The 20,899-nt window shown below is 43.3% G+C and overlaps 1 protein-coding gene across 1 annotated transcript; it reads left to right on the top strand.

Moving 5' to 3' along the window:
- The first annotated feature begins 18,658 nt into the window (after positions 1-18,658).
- TMEM174 (transmembrane protein 174) lies at positions 18,659-20,607 on the top strand. The gene is made up of 2 exons (XM_055254435.2): positions 18,659-19,333; positions 19,524-20,607. The coding sequence occupies exons 1-2, from the start codon at positions 18,708-18,710 to the stop codon at positions 19,627-19,629; spliced, it is 732 nt and encodes a 243-aa protein (XP_055110410.1). The 5' UTR covers positions 18,659-18,707; the 3' UTR covers positions 19,630-20,607.
- Positions 20,608-20,899: the final 292 nt, after the last annotated feature.

The raw sequence follows: 20,899 nt of genomic DNA, 5'->3' as shown, positions 1-20,899 counted from the left end.
CCATCTGTAAAATGAAAGGTTTAATTTAGGGCTTGCTTCCTTTTTAACTTATGTTAGAGTTACTCCATATTCTTCAAGACATAGTCTGCTATCATCATTATTAAATTCTTCCCTTTCCTCTCCTCCCTTCTTCCCTGTTCCCCTTCCTTTCCCTTCCTCCCTTCCATTCCCTCCCTCCCTTCCTTCCTTCCTTCCTTCCCTCCTTCCCTCCTTCCTCTCTCCCTCCCTCCTTCTCCATTCCCAGCACTAATTCCTTTCCTCCCAACAGGCCACTACATCAAAGTGAAAGGTATTTATCCTTGAATAGGTATGTAGTTTAATAAGATATGAGTATTATTTCATGTATTTATTTAAAATTTACATGTATTACATTATGTTATAGTCCTCATTTGCTTCCTAACGTTTCTTACTCAGCACCATTTAAAAATATATCTGTGGTGCTGGCTGTTGGTCTTTAAAGCTCCTTCCAGAGTGGCACTTTATGAACCTTGTTTAGTATTGCAGAACGCTCTGTTATCCAAAGTTCTTCTACTTTGAATGAAATTATTGGTGGGCTTTTTAGAGGGAACCAAAGGGACAAGAAAGTATTACTCCAATGTTGGGCAACTTTGGTCTGCATGAAGGGACCCAAACGGATTAATATATAGAGGACATTAAAGAGGAATAAATGAAGTACTGGATGGCAAGAACCGTTGTGAATTCATCTTTGGCCTTTAATCTTGAAACTATGAAGCCGTCTATGAAGCCAAAACTATGAAGCCGAATTCTCATGCACGATTCCTGGAGTAGCTTACCTCCTATGTGGAGCTGGCAGACATTCTCCAAGAGAAGGCAGGAAGAGTTCTCGGGCTCTCACTCATATATCATCAAGCATAGAAAAACTGCTTAAGACCTCAGCCAGAGATTGAACCCAAATCAGAAGACCTGTCCCCGGGGGGCCAATCTCTGTGGCTCAGAGGAGGCAAAGGAGACCCAGCCGCATCCCCCCCAGAGCGTTCTGTGGTTGTTAGCAAACCGGCTAGTGCCTTGCAGGTTGAGCAGCTCTCTTGGTGGCATGGAGGCTGAGGGAGACATGTGGAGCCTGGGAATGGGCTGCGGGTGGGGAGCAGCTGTGGAATAGCCCCTCCTGGCTCTGCCTGCCTATGACTGGGAGAACAGTTTCCATTTCAGGCAGCAGCAATTCACACTGGGTGGTCTCTGCCTTCCCTCCCTCAGTGCCTCAGTGCCACAGGCAACTGCCAGCAGGCTGAGAAGAGTGCAGCTCCCCTTGGAGGACAGCAGCCTGCGCGAGGAGGCTGTTCTCCTCTCCCACACTTCTGGCTCACAGGGTCTTCGTCTCCACTCAGGCCTCTCAGCAAGCTCTGGCAAGACCTCTTGCAGCTCCACTGGTGAGGCCTGTGAGCCAGGGCAGGGGCGGGGGTTGCTTTATGTTCCCCCGGTGACACACTTCCTGACCTACCTCAACTTTATAGAGGCACATGTTGACTTTATTCCAGGCCTTAACTATTTCTGTTCATTTGAACATGTAAAACAAACAAAAACAAAAATGAAACACAAAAACCAATAATAACAAATATAATAAAAACACAGCAAAGGCCCCTGAGGGTTTCCAGCCCCGCTCTCCATATCTCAGCCGACTTGGTGTTCAGATGCGTGCTTTTTGCCTCGGGTTGTATGATCTCAGAGGAGGAGATCAAGGTGGCTGTGGGATTATATACACACACTTTACCAAGATGTCTTCCTTTGCAGTGACAGGACTTAAGGTGATGCTAGGAATCACAGAAGGTTCGCTTTTGCCTTCAGGCCTAGGAGCAGTTCATCCTCAGTCCCCGGGCAGTGCCTCTCGGGGCTGCCTTTAGGGCCTCCTGACAAGGGCCTGGGTGCTTTACCCCCACCATGGACTCAAGCACTCAAGGAGAAAGTTTCCAGAAACTGAACAGGATGAAATAATTACAGCCGAGATTACAGCCGAGAGTCGTTGAACTTACTACACTATGTGTTCTCTGTATGATCTCACTTGATCCTGATAACCTTATGATGTAGGTCCCATCATTCATAAATGAGGAAACTGAGGCTCAGTGAGGCTAAGCAGCTGGCCCATTTACATAGCTAGTGATTGCAGAAGCCAGGATTTGATTGTAGAAAAGACTCCAGAGCCTGTACTCTTAACTGTGACATGCATGGAAGCACACACACACACACACACACACAAATGACATATACATGCATCCTTTGGTCTCTACAGTGTAATCTTTTTTGTAATATTCACAAATCATACGTTGTTAGAAATGGAAGTCATTTTAGATATTACCTATCTGACTCCTCCCCAACTTTTACTTCCATGGAAAAGGAAACTGGGGACTTACCTTAGAGAAATAGTTTTCAAACCTAAGCAAGCATCAGAATCACCCAAGGGACTGGCTAAAACACGGACCTCTGGCCCCATCTCCAGAGTTTCTAATTCTGTACGTCGAGGTGGGGCCCAAAATATATATTTCTAACAAGTTCCCAGGTGCTGCTGCTGCTGGTTCTGGGCCCCCACTTGGAGAACCGCTGCAGTAGAGTAAATTGGACATGTGAAGGCCTGCAAGACCCACTGCAGTGTTGTTACTTGAACGTGCTTAGCAATATTGATGAAGCCTGGACAAACATGTCCCTTGGTCACTCTTAGCAGAGTCATTTGTCGTTTATTAACTGTCTTTGGGTCTCAGCAACAGAAACAGAATGTGGCAGGCAGAATTCTAAAAATGCTCCCCCCTACAAAAAGATCCCACATCTTTATCCCTCGAAGCCTGAGAACCTGTAGCATCGTTCCTATGATTGTGTTGTGTTATACGGCACAGTGGACCCACAAAAAGGGAGTATCTGGGTGGGTGTAATTTATTCACATGGCTCCTTAAAACCAGATAACTTTCCATGGCTGTTGTGGCAGAGGAGTAGGGCAGAAAGGGGGAAATCAGAGAGACTTGAAGCTCAAGAGCTTGGCCAGTCTTGCAGCACTATTGCCGTTTTGAAGATGGAGCGGCCCAAGTGAGAAGGAATGTGGGGGGCTTCTAGGAGCAGAAAGCAATCTCTGGCAGGGAATTGGAACCTCAGTCTTACGTTGCATAGGACCAAATTCGGCCAACAGCCTGAATGAGCTTGGGAACAGATTATTTCCTGAGCCTCCAGATAATACAGAGGGATGCCTGACCTACAGAACCATGAATGAATAAATGAATGTAGTTTTCAGCCTCTAAGTGTGTGGTTATGCTGAAGTGGAAACTGACATACAAGTACATAAATTCCTGAGCTCAGAAGCAATCCCACTGCAGACCTACTCCATCCAGAAGCTTCTCACACCAAGAGCTAGGCCTCTGTGAGGCTCACCTTATCATTTGCTGGAAATGGCAGTGGCTGTAACTTAAATTCCAGCCCCATCAAGGTAGTTTTTAGTTCAGTTGGTGTCTGAGTGCATTTTCTGCTGCTATAAAGGAATACATGAGGGTGAGTCATTTATAAAGAGGAGTTTATTTGGCTTATAATTTTGATGACTGGGCATCTGCCTCTGGTGAGGGCCTCAGGCTGCTTCCACTCATGATGGAAGACGGGGAGCTCATGTGTGTAGAGATCACATGGCAAGAGGGGAAGCAAGAAAGACAGTGGGGAGGCACCAGGCTCTTTTAACAACCAGCTTTACAGGGAACTAATAGAGTGAGAACTCACCCCCAAAAGGAGGGCATTATTCTATTCATCAGGGATCCCCCCATGACCCAAACACTTCCCATCAGGCCCAATTTCCAACACTAGGGATCAAAGTTCAACATGAGGTTTGGAGGAGACAAACATTCAAATCATTGAAGCTGGGGAAAAAAGTCTAAAGATTGTCAGGACACCCAGGAAACTGCCTACCCAACCAACCTCAGCAGACACCAGCCTCTCTCGAGAACACAGGCAGATCACTTGCCTGCCAGTGCATGCCCTTCATGGACGAGCAGTTTTAAAAACACTTTAGGAAAACAGATTGTCCTCCTGCACTACCACTAAATCAAAAAGCCTACTTTCCTGTTCTGAGATTAATCATCTGTAAAACAGAGGCACTGCTCCTCACCAGGATATCAGAAAGTTCAAGCAAGAATATGGTGTAAAGACACAGAATCCATACTCCATACAGCAATGATCACTACCACCACCTCAAATATTCTTGTTACTGTCTGTCACCCAGGCTGGAGGGTGGTGGCATGATCATAGCTCATTGCCTCCTCCATCTCTCAGGCTCAAGTGATTCTCCACTTTACCTCTCAAGTAGCTGAGACTACAGGCTGCACCACCATGCCTGGCTAATTTTTATATATTTTTTTTGTACAGGTGGGGTTTTGCTATGTCACTCAGGCTGGTCTTGAACTCCTGGGCTCAAGCGATCCACTTGCTTCAGCCTCCCAAATTATTGGGATCACAGGTGTGAACCACCACCCCCAGGCTCTTGTTATTCTTGAAATAAAATAAAATCTGAAAAGTGAGGGGACAGTTTCGATTTTCAACAAGATCCATCCTGTAGCTAACAATAGTATAGTCATGATTCAACCACCCTGTCATTTTATTGTAAAAGTTGAATATAACCTTGAGGCTGCCATGGTCCAACACAATTCAAGTAAATATAACGAGTGAGTAGATAATTCCTATAATTGAGATTTCCCCCAAATATTCCCCCTAAATGACTTATAGACACCTGATGCTCATTTAAGTAGAGAATCCATTCTACGTCTGCTCCATCCAGGTCCTTACTGTGCATGGATACTCTTGCCGCATGTCCTTGAGGAGGTGGGGTCAAGTGGCATAGGTCACCCCATCCTCATTGCTACTCCCTGCAGGTCTGCAACTGTGGCCCTCTGAAGGTACAGAGCTGCACAGGGTGCGGCTTTCTGACCCTAGTCACCCCTTGCCATGACATCTGCCTACTTTTACTGATCTAGCCCTAATGACTGGAGGAATACCACAGAGGATGTTCCCGCCTTGTGCTGGACACCAGGACACGTCTAGCACCTGGATTTCTCAGAAGGCTTCCCAGCAGACTATGCATCCTGACCCTATGTTCCTCTCACATCCACATGGACCCATGAACCACCTTCCTCTGGAGCCTGATTTTGTCATCCAGACCTTTTCTGATTTTGTTGATCATCTCAGGATTGCCAGGTAATGGTGGCCACTGACAGGGTCCTACAGTGCAGAGAAGAATGTCCAGGTCCCTTCCTGTGGCTTCTCTCTTTTCTCCCCAACACCCCTTTCCTGAACCCCTACCTTCTGTGGTGCACCAGCGTAGGGGAGGCCACATGGTGCCATTTTTACCTAAATGTTTGGGAAGACATTCTTTTGAATTTTGGAAATCTTGAAGGGTTTTGAGACATGTATTTGCAAGTAAAACATGCAGGTTCCTGTTTTTCCACGTCACCCAAGCTTGTGGCTTTGTTGTGTTTTATTTTGCTTTTTATGTGCTGTAAGTTGTTGAAATATTTTGGTGCTTTTTTGTTATCAGAGAACCTGGTAGTGTTCTGTCTGTAATCTGATCCAAGTGAATATGGCCAATAGATTACCCTGCAGGATCACAGCACGAGCAGACAGATCTTTGAAACATGGGTTTGCCACTTTACCAAACTTTTGAAAAAACACGTTTAATCACACACACACAGCTTCCACAAAGCAATTTACTTCCAGCCACAATGTGTTCAATCAAATGATTTGTTCAGAACTGTATGACCATGCTTAGTTTCACTTCCCACCGCAGGTCTCTGATAACCTCTGAAAACTCTGTTTTTGTGGTTATACTGTCATTCTTTATTCATCTTTTTAAACTATAATCATTTCAAAATTACAATTTTTAACTGGGAATGTGGATTGGTGGTTAAAAACAGGAAGCTTGATGTCTAAGTCTGAAAACCAGTGAAAATATGTAAGAAACTCAAAAAAATTCAGAACCTGCCATTATTGATGATTGTGACAGTGTTACCACCTGGGGACTCTGAAAACTTGCCAGTAAAGAAGGACGAGGTTACTAACCAGCCACAAGTAAATGGGTATATAAACATGGTTGATCTAAAATCTTGGACTATATTTGGATGTTCACATGGATGAAAATTCAAGCAGTATCACAGACTGAACAGTGAAAAGTAAATCTCCCTCTGCAGAAGATTGTATCTTCCAAAGAGAAAGGCAGTAATATTTCCTCTCCCAAGTGTTCTTCTGCAATGTGACCTTGACATTCCAACCATAAAAAGGAAGAATCGAATTCCCTTCCCTTTGTATCTGGGTTGGTTTAGTGACTTGCTTGAGCAATAGAATGAAATGAGAGTGATATTTTGGGACTTCCAAAGTCAGGTCATAAGACGCCTCACAGCTTCCACCTGGGACCCCAGGAGCACTTGCTCCTAAGACACTTCCTCTTGAAACCCAGTCCCCTGGCTGGGAGAAACCACATGGAAAGACACAGGTGAGTGCTCTGGTTGATGAGCAGCGATGGTCCTAGCATCAGCTGTCAGTCACATGAGTGAACCATCTTGACGTCTCACTCAGGTGAGCTTCTAGATGCTGGCAGCCCTTGCTGACTGTCTGACAAAACTCAGCCAAGCCACGTAACTGTTTTAAGCCACAAAATTGTGAGTGGATTGTTATATAGCAATAGATAACTGGAACACCCTCTCAGTTCTTTTGTCATATTTATTTCGTATTCTTTCAATGATATTTTATGCACAGACATTCAATGATGTATATATCTTTCCCCTTGCAAATAATGGCATAATAAGCACACTACAGTACTCACTCTGCTTTCTTTTTCAACAAATAACACATCTTAGAGATTATTCCATACCTGTGCGTGTAGAGCTGACTTGCTCTTTAACAGTGGGAGAGAACCTTATGTTTTACCACCATAAGTTATTTAGCCAGTCCACTATTGATGGACATGTAGGGCTCCCCATCCCTGTACTTTGTTAGTACAGATAGTGATTCATTGTCTATTCTGCTAAAGTATCCTTTTGTAAGGTGTCTATTGTAAGTGTATAGGTTACATTCTTAGAAGATATTTGTAGCTTCTTTAATTCTATTGTATGTGCATTTTGAATTTTAGTAAATATTGCCAAGCCCCCCAAAAAGAGGTTGTGTCAAGTTATACTCTCCGCATTGAGATTTAAGGCTGTTTTCCCAGAGACTTGCCAAAACAATGCATTCATAGTTTTAAAAATGGTTTACCCTAGATTCTTATTCAAATTATGGATTTTATTGTGGAGAAGAAAATGAGCTTAAACTTTGATATCTATTTGATATCTTTGTAATGCTTGTTTGAGAAACTTCCAGCTATAATTGCATCACTCATTCTTGTCAAAATATTAAAAACTAAAATTGTATGGATTTGGAAAAGATGACATGAGCTACTAGGTAAAAAGGTGAGTTGAAGAAAAATAACTTTTTTGTTTTGTTTTGTTTTTTCAGACAGAGTCTCGCTGGGTTGCCCGGGCTGGAGTGCAGTGGTGCGATCTTGGCTTACTGTAGCCTCCACCTCCTGGGTTCAAGCAATTCTCCTGCCTCAGACTCCTAAGTATCTGGGATTACAGGCACCCAGCACCACACCTGGCTAATTTTTCTGTATTTTTAGTGGAGACGGGGTTTCACCATGTTGGCCAGGGTGGTCTCGAACTCATGACCTCAAGTGATCTGCCTGCCTCGGCCTCCCAAAGTGCTGGGATTACAGATGTGAGCCACTGCACTGGGCCAGAAAAATCAAGTTTAATGAGATTCCATTTTTATGAGATGTGTGAACCTGCACAAGAAAAAAAAAATCTGGAAGTAGATATACAAAGTGTTAGTAAGAAGCACAGTCCTTCCTAATTATAAACCACAGTCCATCTAGCAAATGAAACGTTTCCTGCAATTTCCTGAAAGGTTAGTGTCACAAATGCTTTGGAAGAAGGTGGCACTGCTTTCTAGACATGGCTGAAGAAAAACTTAGGTCAAAAGAGGCAGTCTAAACCAAAAAGGGTGCTCTTATTTAAAAAAATCTAAATGTGCTAAAAAGCCACATATAAATAATTAGTGAGAGATTAAAATTTAAATTTGAGTAAATATTGCCAACCTCCAGAAAAATTAATTTTGAACATTTTGATAAAAGCACAGACATAAGTGATGTAGCCATTTTACAGGTCTTTGTTCTATTTATGCAAAATGAATCTAGGTCAATTTGCTTAAAGACTAATTTGCTAAAGGACCAATTCATTAACTTAAATTTTTAAAAAAGTATTTAATTTTAGTTGACAAGTTTTCTTTTTCTTTTTTTTTTTGAGACCGAGTCTCACTTTGCTGCCCAAGCTGGAGTGCAGTGAAGTGATCTCGGTTCACTGCATCTTCCTCCTTCCGGGTTCAAGTGAATACCCTGCCTCAGCCTCCCGAGTAGCTGGGATTACAGGGGCATGCCACCATGGCTGGCTAATTTTTGTATTTTTAGTAGAGACGGGGTTTCACCATGTTGGCCAGGCTGGTTCTTGAACTCCCATCCTCAGGTGATCCACTCACTTCAGCCTCCCAAACTGCTGGGATTACAGGTGTGAGCCACCACACCTGGCCTAGTTGACCAGTTTTCATTTGTCATTGTGAACTGCATCTTAAGACATGTCATTTAATCTCTGATTCAGTCAGTTCTTTTTATTTGCTGCAATTGGAGACCAAGGAGCAGAGCCAGGGAAGCCCTAAGGGAGACAACTCCCATTGATAATGCCTGTGAAGACGTGGCCAGAGCTTGATCAGATAAAATAACTGCTACAGACAGTTCAATAAGATGGGTCCTGAGGTTTCTTCAGTAGCCACTGCATCCATTGAGAACACCACCACAAAGAATTGGCCTCTGGATTTCCTTACCTAAGGGAATTAAGTAGCAGGAAGCTTTGTTAAAAAGGGAATAGCACATTGAATATATGTGTTCTCAACAAATTAAAATAATTTTCTTTGTCTTGGACCCCAAAGAAAAAAATATTAATAACTTTGAAAACTTATCAGCCAGATTTTCTGAATTCAGGGTTGAATTATTATTTTCTACATTTTTTCTGAGAAGTTGTGAATAATGTAAATTATTATTTTTCTCTTTCTTTCTTTCTCTTTCTTTTCTTTCTCTCTCTCTCTCTCTCTTTCTTTCTTTCTTTTCTTTCTTCTTCTTCTTTTTTTTTTTTTGAGACAAAGTCTCAACCTGTTGCCCAAGTTGGAGTGCAGCGGGAGATCTCGGCTCACTGCAACGTCTATCTCCCGGATTCAAGCGGTTCTCCTGCCTCAGCCTCCCGAGTAGCTGGGACTACAGGCACGTGCCACCATGCCTGGCTAATTTTTATTTTTAATTTTTTTAGTAGAGACAGGGTTTCACTATGTTGGCCGGGCTGGTCTTGAACTCCTGGCCTCAAGTGATCTGCCCACCTTGGCCTCCCAAAGTGCTAGGATTACAGGCATGAGCCACCACACCCGGCCTATTATTTTCATTTTTCAAAGAAGGTATGTTCCACCCAGTACAAAGGGTAAAATTCTGGATAAAGCAAATGAATTAATAGCTCACCTTAATAACAAAGGTTGCTCACAAAGTTGGCTTAGTTGACAAATGTTTTTCAAGTTTCTATGCTACATATTCTGAAGCAACAATTACAAGGGAAAACCATATGTTTTTATTATATGTGACATCCTAACAATAAAAATGAAGTTTGAGAATTAAAGGAAGAGCCTTACTTGACCACTGAAACTATCAGCCATTTGAGACCATTTAATTATACTGTACTGGTAAAAAGTTTGGCATTAGTTTTAAAAGAATTCTTCTTTTTTTTTCACCAAAGAAATTCCTGGATGGTGTAGTCTTCTATCTGATGCTTTTCTCTGGAAGGAGTAGTTATGAATCTCCTTGCTTAGGTTCTAGATTAATTGGACTATGTTTACACATGGGTGTAGCATTGTGATTGAGAAGGGCACTTGCTTAAATGGAGCTCCTTTCTACTTCCTTCTTTCATGTGGCTGCTGCAGTAAGATGGCTGAGCCTTTTGGCAGGTAGAAGGAGACCCAATCATCTTTTATGTCATCTCTCATTCTCCTCCACATATCTCTGTCCTCAGAGGGTCTGCATGCCCTGACCCTCTCTGGTTATCACTTTTCCTATGCTTCTTTGAGGTCAGGTTCAAGTTTAGGGGAGGCCTCCAGCCTTGGCCATGCGCTCTAGCCAAGTTTACCTGAGTTCTGTGCATAGGGGGTTCTCTACAGCTCAAGCCCTATAGCAGTAAATTTGTTCTGTGCTTCTGTGCCTCTGTCTCCCATGGGGAAGTCATGGGGGGTGGAAGGGTGGGTGGCAGGATTTGGGTATTTCTTGGTCCCTGGCCATACCATCTCATTGCCACCTTTCCTGTTATTAGCCTGAAGTAGCTATCAAAGCAGGGCAAAACTACTTCCTTTAATGGGACATTTGCTCCCAGAAGTGTTGAGATATCAGGCATAGAGAAATTGGCCATTAGACAAATTTCCCAAGTCTGTATATTCCCAAGTCTATTATATTTAATGCAATAACACCTCACCACTACCCTAGTGGTTCTCACTCTTCAATCTGCCTAAGAATCATCTGAGGAGCTTATAATATAAGTTCAGATCTATGTGCCTCACATCCAGGGTTTTTGATTCACTCATTGCCAACAGTGCTGAAAATCTGCATTTCTAACAAGTACCACAAATTGTTATAATGTAGAAAATATTACTTCATTGAAACAGGTAGGAAACTCACCTTTTTATTTTGCTTGGCAGTAAATCATTTTAATATTTAAAAAAATAAAAAGAATCCCCATATAGCAGGGAGGGGAATGAAAAATTCAAAGGGCTTTTAAGATAAAACACAAAAATTCAGACTACTGGTGGGTTATCAACTCTGATCCCCAGCAATCTGAAAAATAATTAGACAGTGTCTTCAGAAACGTCATACATCTGACAGGAACAGCACAGGAGCCACCAATCATTTTTAGAGAATGAAGCCACAAGGAGACTCTAATATGCCACCTGGGTTCCATTTCAGCTCTGCCACTCTCTAATTTTCCCTCCATTTCTGCTTCAGATAGAATCCATTCATGAAAACAGAAACACAGCAGTGATTTTTAATGGATAAATTAATCTGGGGAATTGGTTAAACAGATAGTAGAAGATTGAAAAGACAAAAGAGAAACATTGATGTAATAGGAAGAAGTTACCACTTCTAGGGCTGAGGAATCAATGCAAAGCATTTAGGGTATCAGGGCTTAGAGCTTGGGGGAGAGACCCCTAGGGCTGGGACCCAGACCTCTCAGGACGGCACTGTCCAGCTGGTGCTAGTACCTCTGAAGGGTACAATGAGAGTGGGGATATGGGGACAGACTGGAAACTGGATCCAATTTTGACTACAACAAGAAGCATTGCTAGGTGAAATAACAGAAATAACAAGCAAAACAGAAAACAGCAAATCCTTTCTCCCTCCTTCTACCTTGTAGCCTCCCTCTAATACCTCCTGTGGCAATGCCTGATAGCAAGCCAGAGTGAAATGCGGCTTGTGGAGTTCCAGCCCCATCACTACAAAACACAGTAGAGAAGGATGGATTTGGACCTGAGGGACAATAGCTTGTTAACTACCACCATCTACCCCTTTGGCTACTCAGCACCCACACACAGCCCTCTATACATTATTTGCACTTGTATCCACAAACAAACACCACTTTGTGCTTTGCATAAAAGATGAAACTGGTGTCCAAATAAAGATGCCCTCATCCTCTCCTTGAAATGGGAGATACAAACTTCCAAGAATCATTCATGCATTCACCTCTGGGCAATGTTCTTTCTTCTCAAATTTGGCCACAATCCCATCTGGATAAAGACTAAATTGTAAAGTTAACCACAGACAACAATATTTATCTAGAATAGTAAGGGGAAAGTGGAAAGGCAGAAAAAGAAATTGATTTGTATAAACAAATAAATATACGCATAACAATTAAGGAAGAAGCTATGTAGAGCTGCTACCATGTTTATTCCTGCAATTGGCCATGAGTCCCTAGTTGATATTTGTAACTCTTTTCTTCCACTACTTAGTCCCTGTTTCCTTTGCCCTCATCAAGGCCTCAGTTGATCAGTTCTTTACCTGGTGGATTGACCCAAACTTTCTTTTTGGAAGAATCTGAATCCACAATGGTCCTGTGTGTCGGTCATTACAATTTAACTTTTATTATTGGGCATAAAAATATGAAGAGAGGTCCCAGAGAGTCCCTGTGTTCTAAACATAGTCCTTTCTGCTCCCATGATGTTGTAGCATCCCAGTTTCCTCTTGGTAATAAAGAGCAAGTATCCTGGCCAGGAAAGCAACCCCTTCTTTGCTTGCTGGTTCAGGGTCATGAGAAGCTCAGAATGGCCAAGTGGCAGTGTCACTTTTCTATTGTTGTGTCCCTTGGTACACAACAGTAAGACTAAGATCTCCCCGGTCAAAGTTGAAAGACAGTCAGAAAAAATAGTATGAGTAGATTATCAGGTGTGATACTGAGAGGAGTCACTCCTACTTTCTCTCCTTAATTTCTAGACCCGTTTATTCTGACAATGAAAGAAGCAATGCTGTATATTGCTTGCTGGTTTAAAGCACGTACTGCATCCTGGAGATGAAATGACATCTATGGCGGATGCTGTGGAACACTGCTCAGATCCACCTTAAGACTGAGGCATTTATTCCCCCAACTACCAGAAGTGTTGCCTGCTGACGGTTCATACTACACTCCTCTCTGGGCATTTTCCTCAGCAGGAAAGGAGGCCGCCTTGACCAAGATTGTGTCCCCCTCTTGGTGGCAACCTGCATTCAGTGACTGGTTGATACTGGAATACAAAGGCCTGGCACCTTAACCTCAATTTGGAACAATTCTGAAGCAGCTTTCAAGCTCCAGGAAGACCTAAGCATTCAGCTGAAGCCTATGTTGCAACTGCATCATAGTTCAACTTTTCCCTTTGTGCAATTTGGCTACCCTCACCCCCATTAGGCATTGTTTCCTAGAGCATTCTCCAACAAATCTGTGGCATTCAAGTGACCCCCTCAGTGTCTCTTTCTAGGGAACCTACCCAAGATGTTATCTAATCAGGGTGATATCTCCTTACTGGTGCTATAACTGAACCTTCAGTAAGCCATTCTACCATTCTATTGGGCTAGCTGCTTCTGGATGATAGCGGATGTAGTTATAGCAATGAATTTCATGAGCATAGGATCATTGCTGTACTTCTTTTGCTGTGAACTAAGTTCTTTGATCAGGAGTAACGTTTTGCAGAATACCATCATGGTAAATAAGGCATTCTGTACATCATCTATGATGATGCTGGTAGAAGTATTAAAGTCAGGGAGGGCAAATCCATAACCCAGAATATGTGTTTAGTTGAGTAAGGACAAATTGCTGCCCCTCCTGGGAGTCCACCATGATCCAGCTGCCATCAGATACTTGGCTGTGATCTTCAGGGGATAGTGCCACACTGAGGGCTCAGCATTGGTCTCTGCTTTTGGTAGGTTAGGTACTCAACAGTGATAGTAGCCAGATTAGCTACCAGTTTTAAGCTCATGCATTGTCTTCATCCCTTTCATCATGGTAGCCTGCATCCTGTGTACATGGGCTCATCAAGGAAACACTCTGATGTCTGGGGGAAAAGACTGACTGATATCCACAGAATACACCAGCTTGTTCACCTGACTGGTAGAGCCTCCTTTGCAGTGGATGCCCTTGGGTGAGTGTTCACAGGGAACACAACTATCTTTACACTCTGTGCCCACTTTGAGATATCCTTATACTTGTTCACCATACTTCCTGTTACTCACATTCCAATCTCGTTCTTTCTGAGTCCTCGAAACCTGGAACACCATTCACCTCTGCCTATGAACCAAGGTCGATTGTATTGTTGGCCATCTCTCAGCTGAGACAACATGGACAATCAAATGTCTTGCTTGAAGTTCTGCTCGCTAGGATTTCCATCCTACCCTATTTCTAGCATCCTTCAGGGACACTCCTGATGGGTATCATAATGCTTCAGCAGTCCACTGTTGTGCAGAATAATGTATACACAAGACCTAAGATTTTTTCTCCTCGGTCATCTAGCTGGGAAGAGCTCCCTACTAGGCCATAGGTTTGGATTGTAGGAGAAGACGCCACACAGTAAGAGTAAGTGTAAGGCTCTGAACCACCTGTTTATGTAGTTACTTATAATTCTAGACCTGCTCATGTCCAAGTTTTTAAATACCATTTTTACTTGATAATGAATCACTGCTGTGCATGCTCAAACTTACAGTTGTGTGGGTCAGATATGCTCAGGTCATGATTGGCAGCTCAGGGGTCATTCAGTGTCCCAGGGTGATGCAGGGCCTATTAGCCAGGGCCCAGTAAAGAATCATGAGCTGTGTCTCAAAAGGAGAATAGCTGCTTGCAGAGGCGGCATGGATTTTCTCTAAAACCCTGGAGGCCTGTGCTGTGGTTTTATCTATGATTACTCTGTACAGCATCACTACTTATCACAGATACTTTAAGTATCATTGCCTATTAGGGCTCTCCAGAGAAACTGAACCAATCGCATGTAGATACAGATACTGTTCCATGGTAAGAAGGTCTATGCAAACCTATCCTCAAAGGCCGAGGAAGCTGAGAGGCTGAGGAAAGAGGCTGACAAATCCAGTTTCTCAGAAAGGAACATTTAATAGGGACTTAAGAACAGAGGCCATGTTCCTGGAAGCCATGAGACAAGATGGTGGATCCTGTACCTTTACTCACCAGACCCAGAGCTTACATGCCTCAGGGAAAGGGTATGTATGCTTCACAAGGGATGTGTAGAACAATTGCTTAAGGTCAGGATTTATGGTAAGTACTATAACATTAAAGTTGTTTTGATCTAAGGGCAGGGTTTACAGTAAGTACATGCTCTCATGCAAGGAACAGTAGATAAAACAGACTTTTTTTAATTATACTTTAAGTTTTAGGGTTCATGTGCACAACGTGCAGGTTAGTTACATATGTATACATGTGCCATATTGGTGTGCTGCACCCAGTAACTCGTCACTTAACATTAGGTATATCTCCAAATGCTATCCCTCCCCCTTCCCCCCACCCCACAACAGGCCCCGTTGTGTGATGTTCCCCTTCCAAAACAGACATTTTAAAGGCATTCCTGGAAAGAGTTAGACAGAAGTCAACAAGGCGGGTTAGCCCTAAGATGGAGTGGCTGTAGCCTCCACAGATGTATAGCTATATAGAAAGATATCTATTTAAATTTTGTTGACTTTTGGTGATGTCAGCCCTGTAAATATAGGATACAAGTTTCTTTTAGGACCACCACAGAAACTCTCTGGTTCTCTAACTGTGACCTGAGCTGAATTTAAAGACCTGAGCTTGTTACTTTTCTTTTTATAAGTATTGCAGGGCATTCTGAAGTGGCCATCTCCATCCCACAGAACTTGCAGTCCATCATTATTGTCATAGTGATTAAGTGTAGCAGCCAGTTGGTCTCCAAGGCATTTGCCCCAATAGGCAATTTATCACAGCCTACTACAGGTGCTATTTTTATTAGTTTTGATGCCACTTCATGCCATGATCTACTAATATCCCATGTTTCATTGATGAGGACTCAGCATTGTATGTGAGGCCAAGAATATGACCAAATCAATTCCAGAATCCCATCTTCACAGGTGTGTTTCCTAACCCCACTGTGAATATGACATATCAGTCAGAATCACTTAGGGAAACAGAAACCATACCAGTTATTTTAATAGAGAGAATTTGATATAGGAAATTAGTTTAACAGATACTGGAGGATTGAAAAGGCAAAAAATAAACACGAAGGCCACTTAGTGAAAACACGCTGGGGGAATAAAAGGAAGAGGTTGGGCTTATATTAGAAAGCAGAAGCTTGGATAACGGCCCTTGTGGACCTGGGATCCAGCTCTCTGAGTAGAAAATGTCACTTGGCTAATGCTGGTATCTCAGGAGCTTGGACAAAGAAGAGTGGCTGGTGTTGGTTTCCCTGAAGGGGCACAGCGAGGCTGATTGGAGGGCAGGAGGAGGGTTCTGGAAACTGGAACTGTTACTGCCAGGATGAAGAACTGTTGTTGGAGTGACACTGACAGTAACAGCAAGCAAAATAGAAACTGCTAAGTGCCTTCTCCTTCCTCCCACCTGGAAGTCTCCCTGTAGCACCCCCTATTGGCAGAGCCTAACTGGAGCAGCCTGGGAAAGGAAAGTGTGCTTTGCAGAGTCTGAGACAAAGAGAAGTTTAGAAAGGTGGGTTTGGAGCTGAGTCACCATAGCTTAATAATCAGCATAGTTTTCTTGACTGTAACCTGGTTGTTAAAGGAATGAAATTATGTCACCTATATTAAATGTATAGAATTACACCTGGTACATAGTAAGTATTCAATAAATGTTTCCCCTTCACTCATCAATTGAGATGATCATGTATGGTATTTTTCCCCTTCATTCTGTGAATATACTGCATTACATAGATTGATTTTTGTATGTTGAACCAGCCTTGCCTTCCACTTGGTCATGGCATATAGTCCTTTTAATATGCTATTGAATTCAGTTGGTTAGCTTTAAAAAAAATTGCTATTTACCATCTAGACAGAGGTGGGGCTTTTGGAAGAAGTAGCTGAGTCAAACTCACTTTGAAAATGTAATTAGAGAACTTTCTGATCTTTCTGCTCTGAAAGCAGTTCCAGTTTGCATTCGTGAGCTGTCTAAAGGAGGGTGATCTGTTTCCTCTACTCTCTCAGGCTTTCCAGTTATTCTCAGTGGATATAGCTAAAAGCAAATGGAAAACATAAATTGAGTGATTTAGAAGACAATTTTGAGATCCTAGCTTTTTTCTAAATGTCAGGGATTGTTTTGACTGTTAACTTAGGAGTTAAGAACCTGAAAATAATGTCAGGCTAACTTACCAGAAATTTATAGTTAAAGAGAAAATCTGGCTTTCCTGGATCTCTGATCTGGCTCAGTGGGAAAAAGGACAGTCTGTTCCTATAGCAACCCCACTCCAGCCTTGCTGCTCCAAGGCACATCCAGGAAGATACCTCAGGGGTCACCTGCTTGCTTTCCCATCTGTTTGGCAGTGAAGTAGGAGATTACAAGCCTTGTACTGTAGCGGGGAGAGGCATTTTCATGGGGAAAAAAGTCCTTTGGTCTCCTAGAAGCATTTAAGGTTAACATGGGGTTGCGTTTCCTAAGATTTCTTGATGATGAATCACCTGAGGTCCTTCCCTTGGATATTTGGTCTGTTGGTCTGAAATGGGAGCTCACATTTTGTCCTTCAAAAAAGTGGCCCGTGTGATTTCTTTGTCAAGGGAAGTTTAGGAAGCCCTGCCTTAGGGCAAGACGGCAGCCCTCTCAATTCTGCAAAAGAGAGCTAATATAATATTTAACTACTGCAGAGAGCATCTGCTTGGATAAAATCTGTCTAGGAAGGAAAGAAGGCTACAGTTATTAATCGGTGGAGGAAGAAACTCACGGGGCTGTTTGGAAGTTTTGCAGTCATGAACGACAGATAATGTTATTCAAAATTAAACGATCTTCTCTACATCAACTTGGGTTTGGTTGCAAAACATAGTAGGCTCCAAAACACAGCTGGTTGTTTCACCTCAAAGACCAGGAACTGTGTGGCCACCATGGAGGGAGGGTCCGAAGCATGTGTCCCAGTGAGCCAGGTCATATCTGATGCTTATTCAACCCCTGGCAGTGCATAAAAAGGTTTCCTATGATGTTGCTCCTCTCCCAAGGCTGGAATTACTCCCCAAATGCAGAAAGCAAAAGGCATGTGGGGCTGGCCAGAAAAGAACAGCATCGCAGGGCTTTTTGAGAACTGTTATTAAAGTTTCAGTATCATCACAGCTAGGGGTTCGTGAAGTAGATAGGAATACACATGCAGTCAAGAAATAGGTGTCTGTCTATTCCTAATGAGCTGAACCACTAGGAAAATCAGGTTAGACTCCTGTGCATGTGTGGATATATCAAGGGCCCCATTCACTGCTGGAGACCCTTGAGGGAGCTCTGCCATTTCTACAAACCTGTGTTGGGTAGGACAAAAACAGGGTCTTATGGCAGTGTCTTAAATTGCTATAGAAGAGTAACTCCTGGGGCCAAGGCAGGAGGATCACTTGTGTCCAGGAGTTTGAGACCAGCCTTGTCAACACAATGAGACCCTATCTCTACAAAAAATTTTAAAAATTAGCTGAGCATTGTGATGTGTGCCTGTAGTCCTGGCTACTGGAGAGGATGAGGTGGGAGAATCGCTTGACCCAGGAGGTTGAGGCTGCAGTGAGCTATCATTGTGCCACTGCATTCCAGCTGGGTGACAGAGTGAGACCCACACTCTAAAAAAAAAAAAAAAAAGAAAGAAAAAAAAGAAAAGAAAAGAAAAAGAAAGATGGGCTCAATAAGTTAATTTTTGAATGTGTGAATGAATGAATGCGAATTAGAGAGACAGCTTGTCATTGACTTGCAAAACAGAGACCTCCACTTGTTGACAATACATGAGAAAACTTCAGGCTTCATTTCTCAGACCTTTATTCTTCTAAACAAGGTCCAGCCCTCTGTGTGTTACACCCTGTTAAGCACAAGCCCTAAGTTCTTCTATAACTAATTTGGACCTGTGATTCCTTGCCTCTCACAATCCTCTCCACTCTAAGAAGCAGGGTGAGCCCACAAGGAGCAATGGAGCAGGGCAGCGGCCGCTTGGAGGACTTCCCTGTCAATGTGTTCTCCGTCACTCCTTACACACCCAGCACGGCTGACATCCAGGTGTCCGATGACGACAAGGCGGGGGCCACCTTGCTCTTCTCAGGCATCTTTCTGGGACTGGTGGGGATCACATTCACTGTCATGGGCTGGATCAAATACCAAGGTGTCTCCCACTTTGAATGGACCCAGCTCCTTGGGCCCGTCCTGCTGTCAGTTGGGGTGACATTCATCCTGATTGCCGTGTGCAAGTTCAAAATGCTCTCCTGCCAGTTGTGCAAAGAAAGCGAGGAAAGGGTCCCGGACTCGGAACAGACACCAGGAGGACCATCATTTGTCTTCACTGGTATCAACCAACCCATCACCTTCCATGGGGCCACTGTGGTGCAGTACATCCCTCCTCCTTATGGTTCTCCAGAGCCTCTGGGGATAAATACCAGCTACCTGCAGTCTGTGGTGAGCCCCTGCAGCCTCATAACCTCTGGAGGGGCAGCAGCTGCCATGTCAAGTCCTCCTCAATACTATACCATCTACCCTCAAGATAACTCTGCATTTGTGGTTGATGAGGGCTGCCCTTCTTTCGCGGATGGTGGAAATCACAGGTATGGTGTGTCTACTGGGGGAATGCACTCCTTCTAGCCATCTCCGTCATGATCTGTGGCTGTTTGGTCCATGAATAAGGTGTTGGGAGACTGTGAATCTCTTCTTAGCCTGTTGCCCACGATGGGAGCCTTGGTTCTGTGAATGATGCTTTGGACCATAATGTGCCTGTGTTTTCTGCTCACATTTCAGGTCCAATCCTGATGCTGACCAGCTAGAAGAGACACAGCTGGAAGAGGAGGCCTGTGCCTGCTTCTCTCCTCCCCCTTATGAAGAAATATATTCTCTCCCTCGCTAGAGACTATTCTGATATAATAATACAATGCTCAGCTCAGGGAGCAAGTGTTTCCGTCATTGTTACCTGACAACCGTGGTGTTCTATGTTGTAACATTCAGAAGTTACAGCAGCGCCCGGACAGCCTGACAGAGATCATTCAAGGGGGGTAAGGGGAAGTGGGAGGTGCAGTTTCTCAGATTGGTAAAAATTAGGCTGGGCTGGGGAAATTCTCTCCGGAACAGTTTCAAATTCCCTCGGGTAAGAAATCTCCTGTATAAGGTTCAGGAGGAGGAATTTCACTTTTTCATCCACCACCCTCCCCCTTCCCTGTAGGAAGGCATTGGTGGCTCAATTTTAACCCCAGCAGCCAACAGAAAAATCACGACTTCTGAGACTTTGGGAGTTTCCACAGAGGTGAGAATCGGGTGGGAAGGAAGCAGGGAAGAGAAAGCAGGCCCAGCTGGAGATTTCCCGGTGGCTGTCCTTGGCCCCAAAGCAGACTCACTAATACCAAACAACTCAGCTGCCATCTGGCCTCTCTGAGGACTCTGGGTAACTTAAAGGGTATAAAACAAAACAAAACAAAAACATCAAACCAATGAAATAAAATAAATCATGTCTCCTGCTAGAATAGTATTGGATACCTGACTAAATTACACAAAACAGACCATAATAGGATAACGCTGTGAATACATCCTTCCCTGATCACTGAGTCACAGTGATCCTTGGCTGCTGCTGTTCTCTTCTGCAAGGTTGAAGCTTGACGTGTGATGTACATGGGTGGGCTCTTGGTCCACCCCAGGCTGGGGCCTGTGCCAAGCATGAACTAGCTGGGACCAGTGGCTGACAGAACACAGGACTTCACTAAGTACCCGTAGGTCTGTGGAGCAAGACAGAGCAGAGTTGCCATGTCAATACCTGGGGAATGATATGATAGAAACAATCTTTATGACTAAAAGAAACTGATCTTCTTCATTAAAAAAACTTTGGTGTCCTTAATCTCTCTGAATTTGGCTGTGTAATAAACAACTGGAACTGACTCACAGACTTCAGAAGAGACAGTTTAAAACCATCAGGTTTTAAAAGAAAATATTTGCTTTGGGCTTCAAAGGCAATGCCACTCAAGGTAAGGGTGGCACATCCTAAAGGAAGACACAGGATTTAGCAATTCTTACAAAAATTTTGACATCACGTTTGTATATGGAGCAACTTTTACTCATTTTAATCAGAAGTATATAGCTTTCCAAGGATATGAGTGAAGTAAGCTTGCTATATTATTGTTGTCATTTAT

This window comes from Symphalangus syndactylus, chromosome 18 (assembly GCF_028878055.3).
Source record: "Symphalangus syndactylus isolate Jambi chromosome 18, NHGRI_mSymSyn1-v2.1_pri, whole genome shotgun sequence".
Classification (NCBI taxonomy): domain Eukaryota; kingdom Metazoa; phylum Chordata; class Mammalia; order Primates; family Hylobatidae; genus Symphalangus; species Symphalangus syndactylus.
This window is presented reverse-complemented; position numbering and strand designations above follow the sequence as displayed.

Coding starts and splice junctions, on each gene's coding strand:
- TMEM174 (XM_055254435.2), top strand. CDS start 18,708: ATGGAGCAGGGCAGCGGCCGCTTGGAGGACTTCCCTGTCAATGTGTTC. Junction 19,334..19,523: donor GCGGATGGTGGAAATCACAG/GTATGGTGTGTC, acceptor CTCACATTTCAG/GTCCAATCCTGATGCTGACC.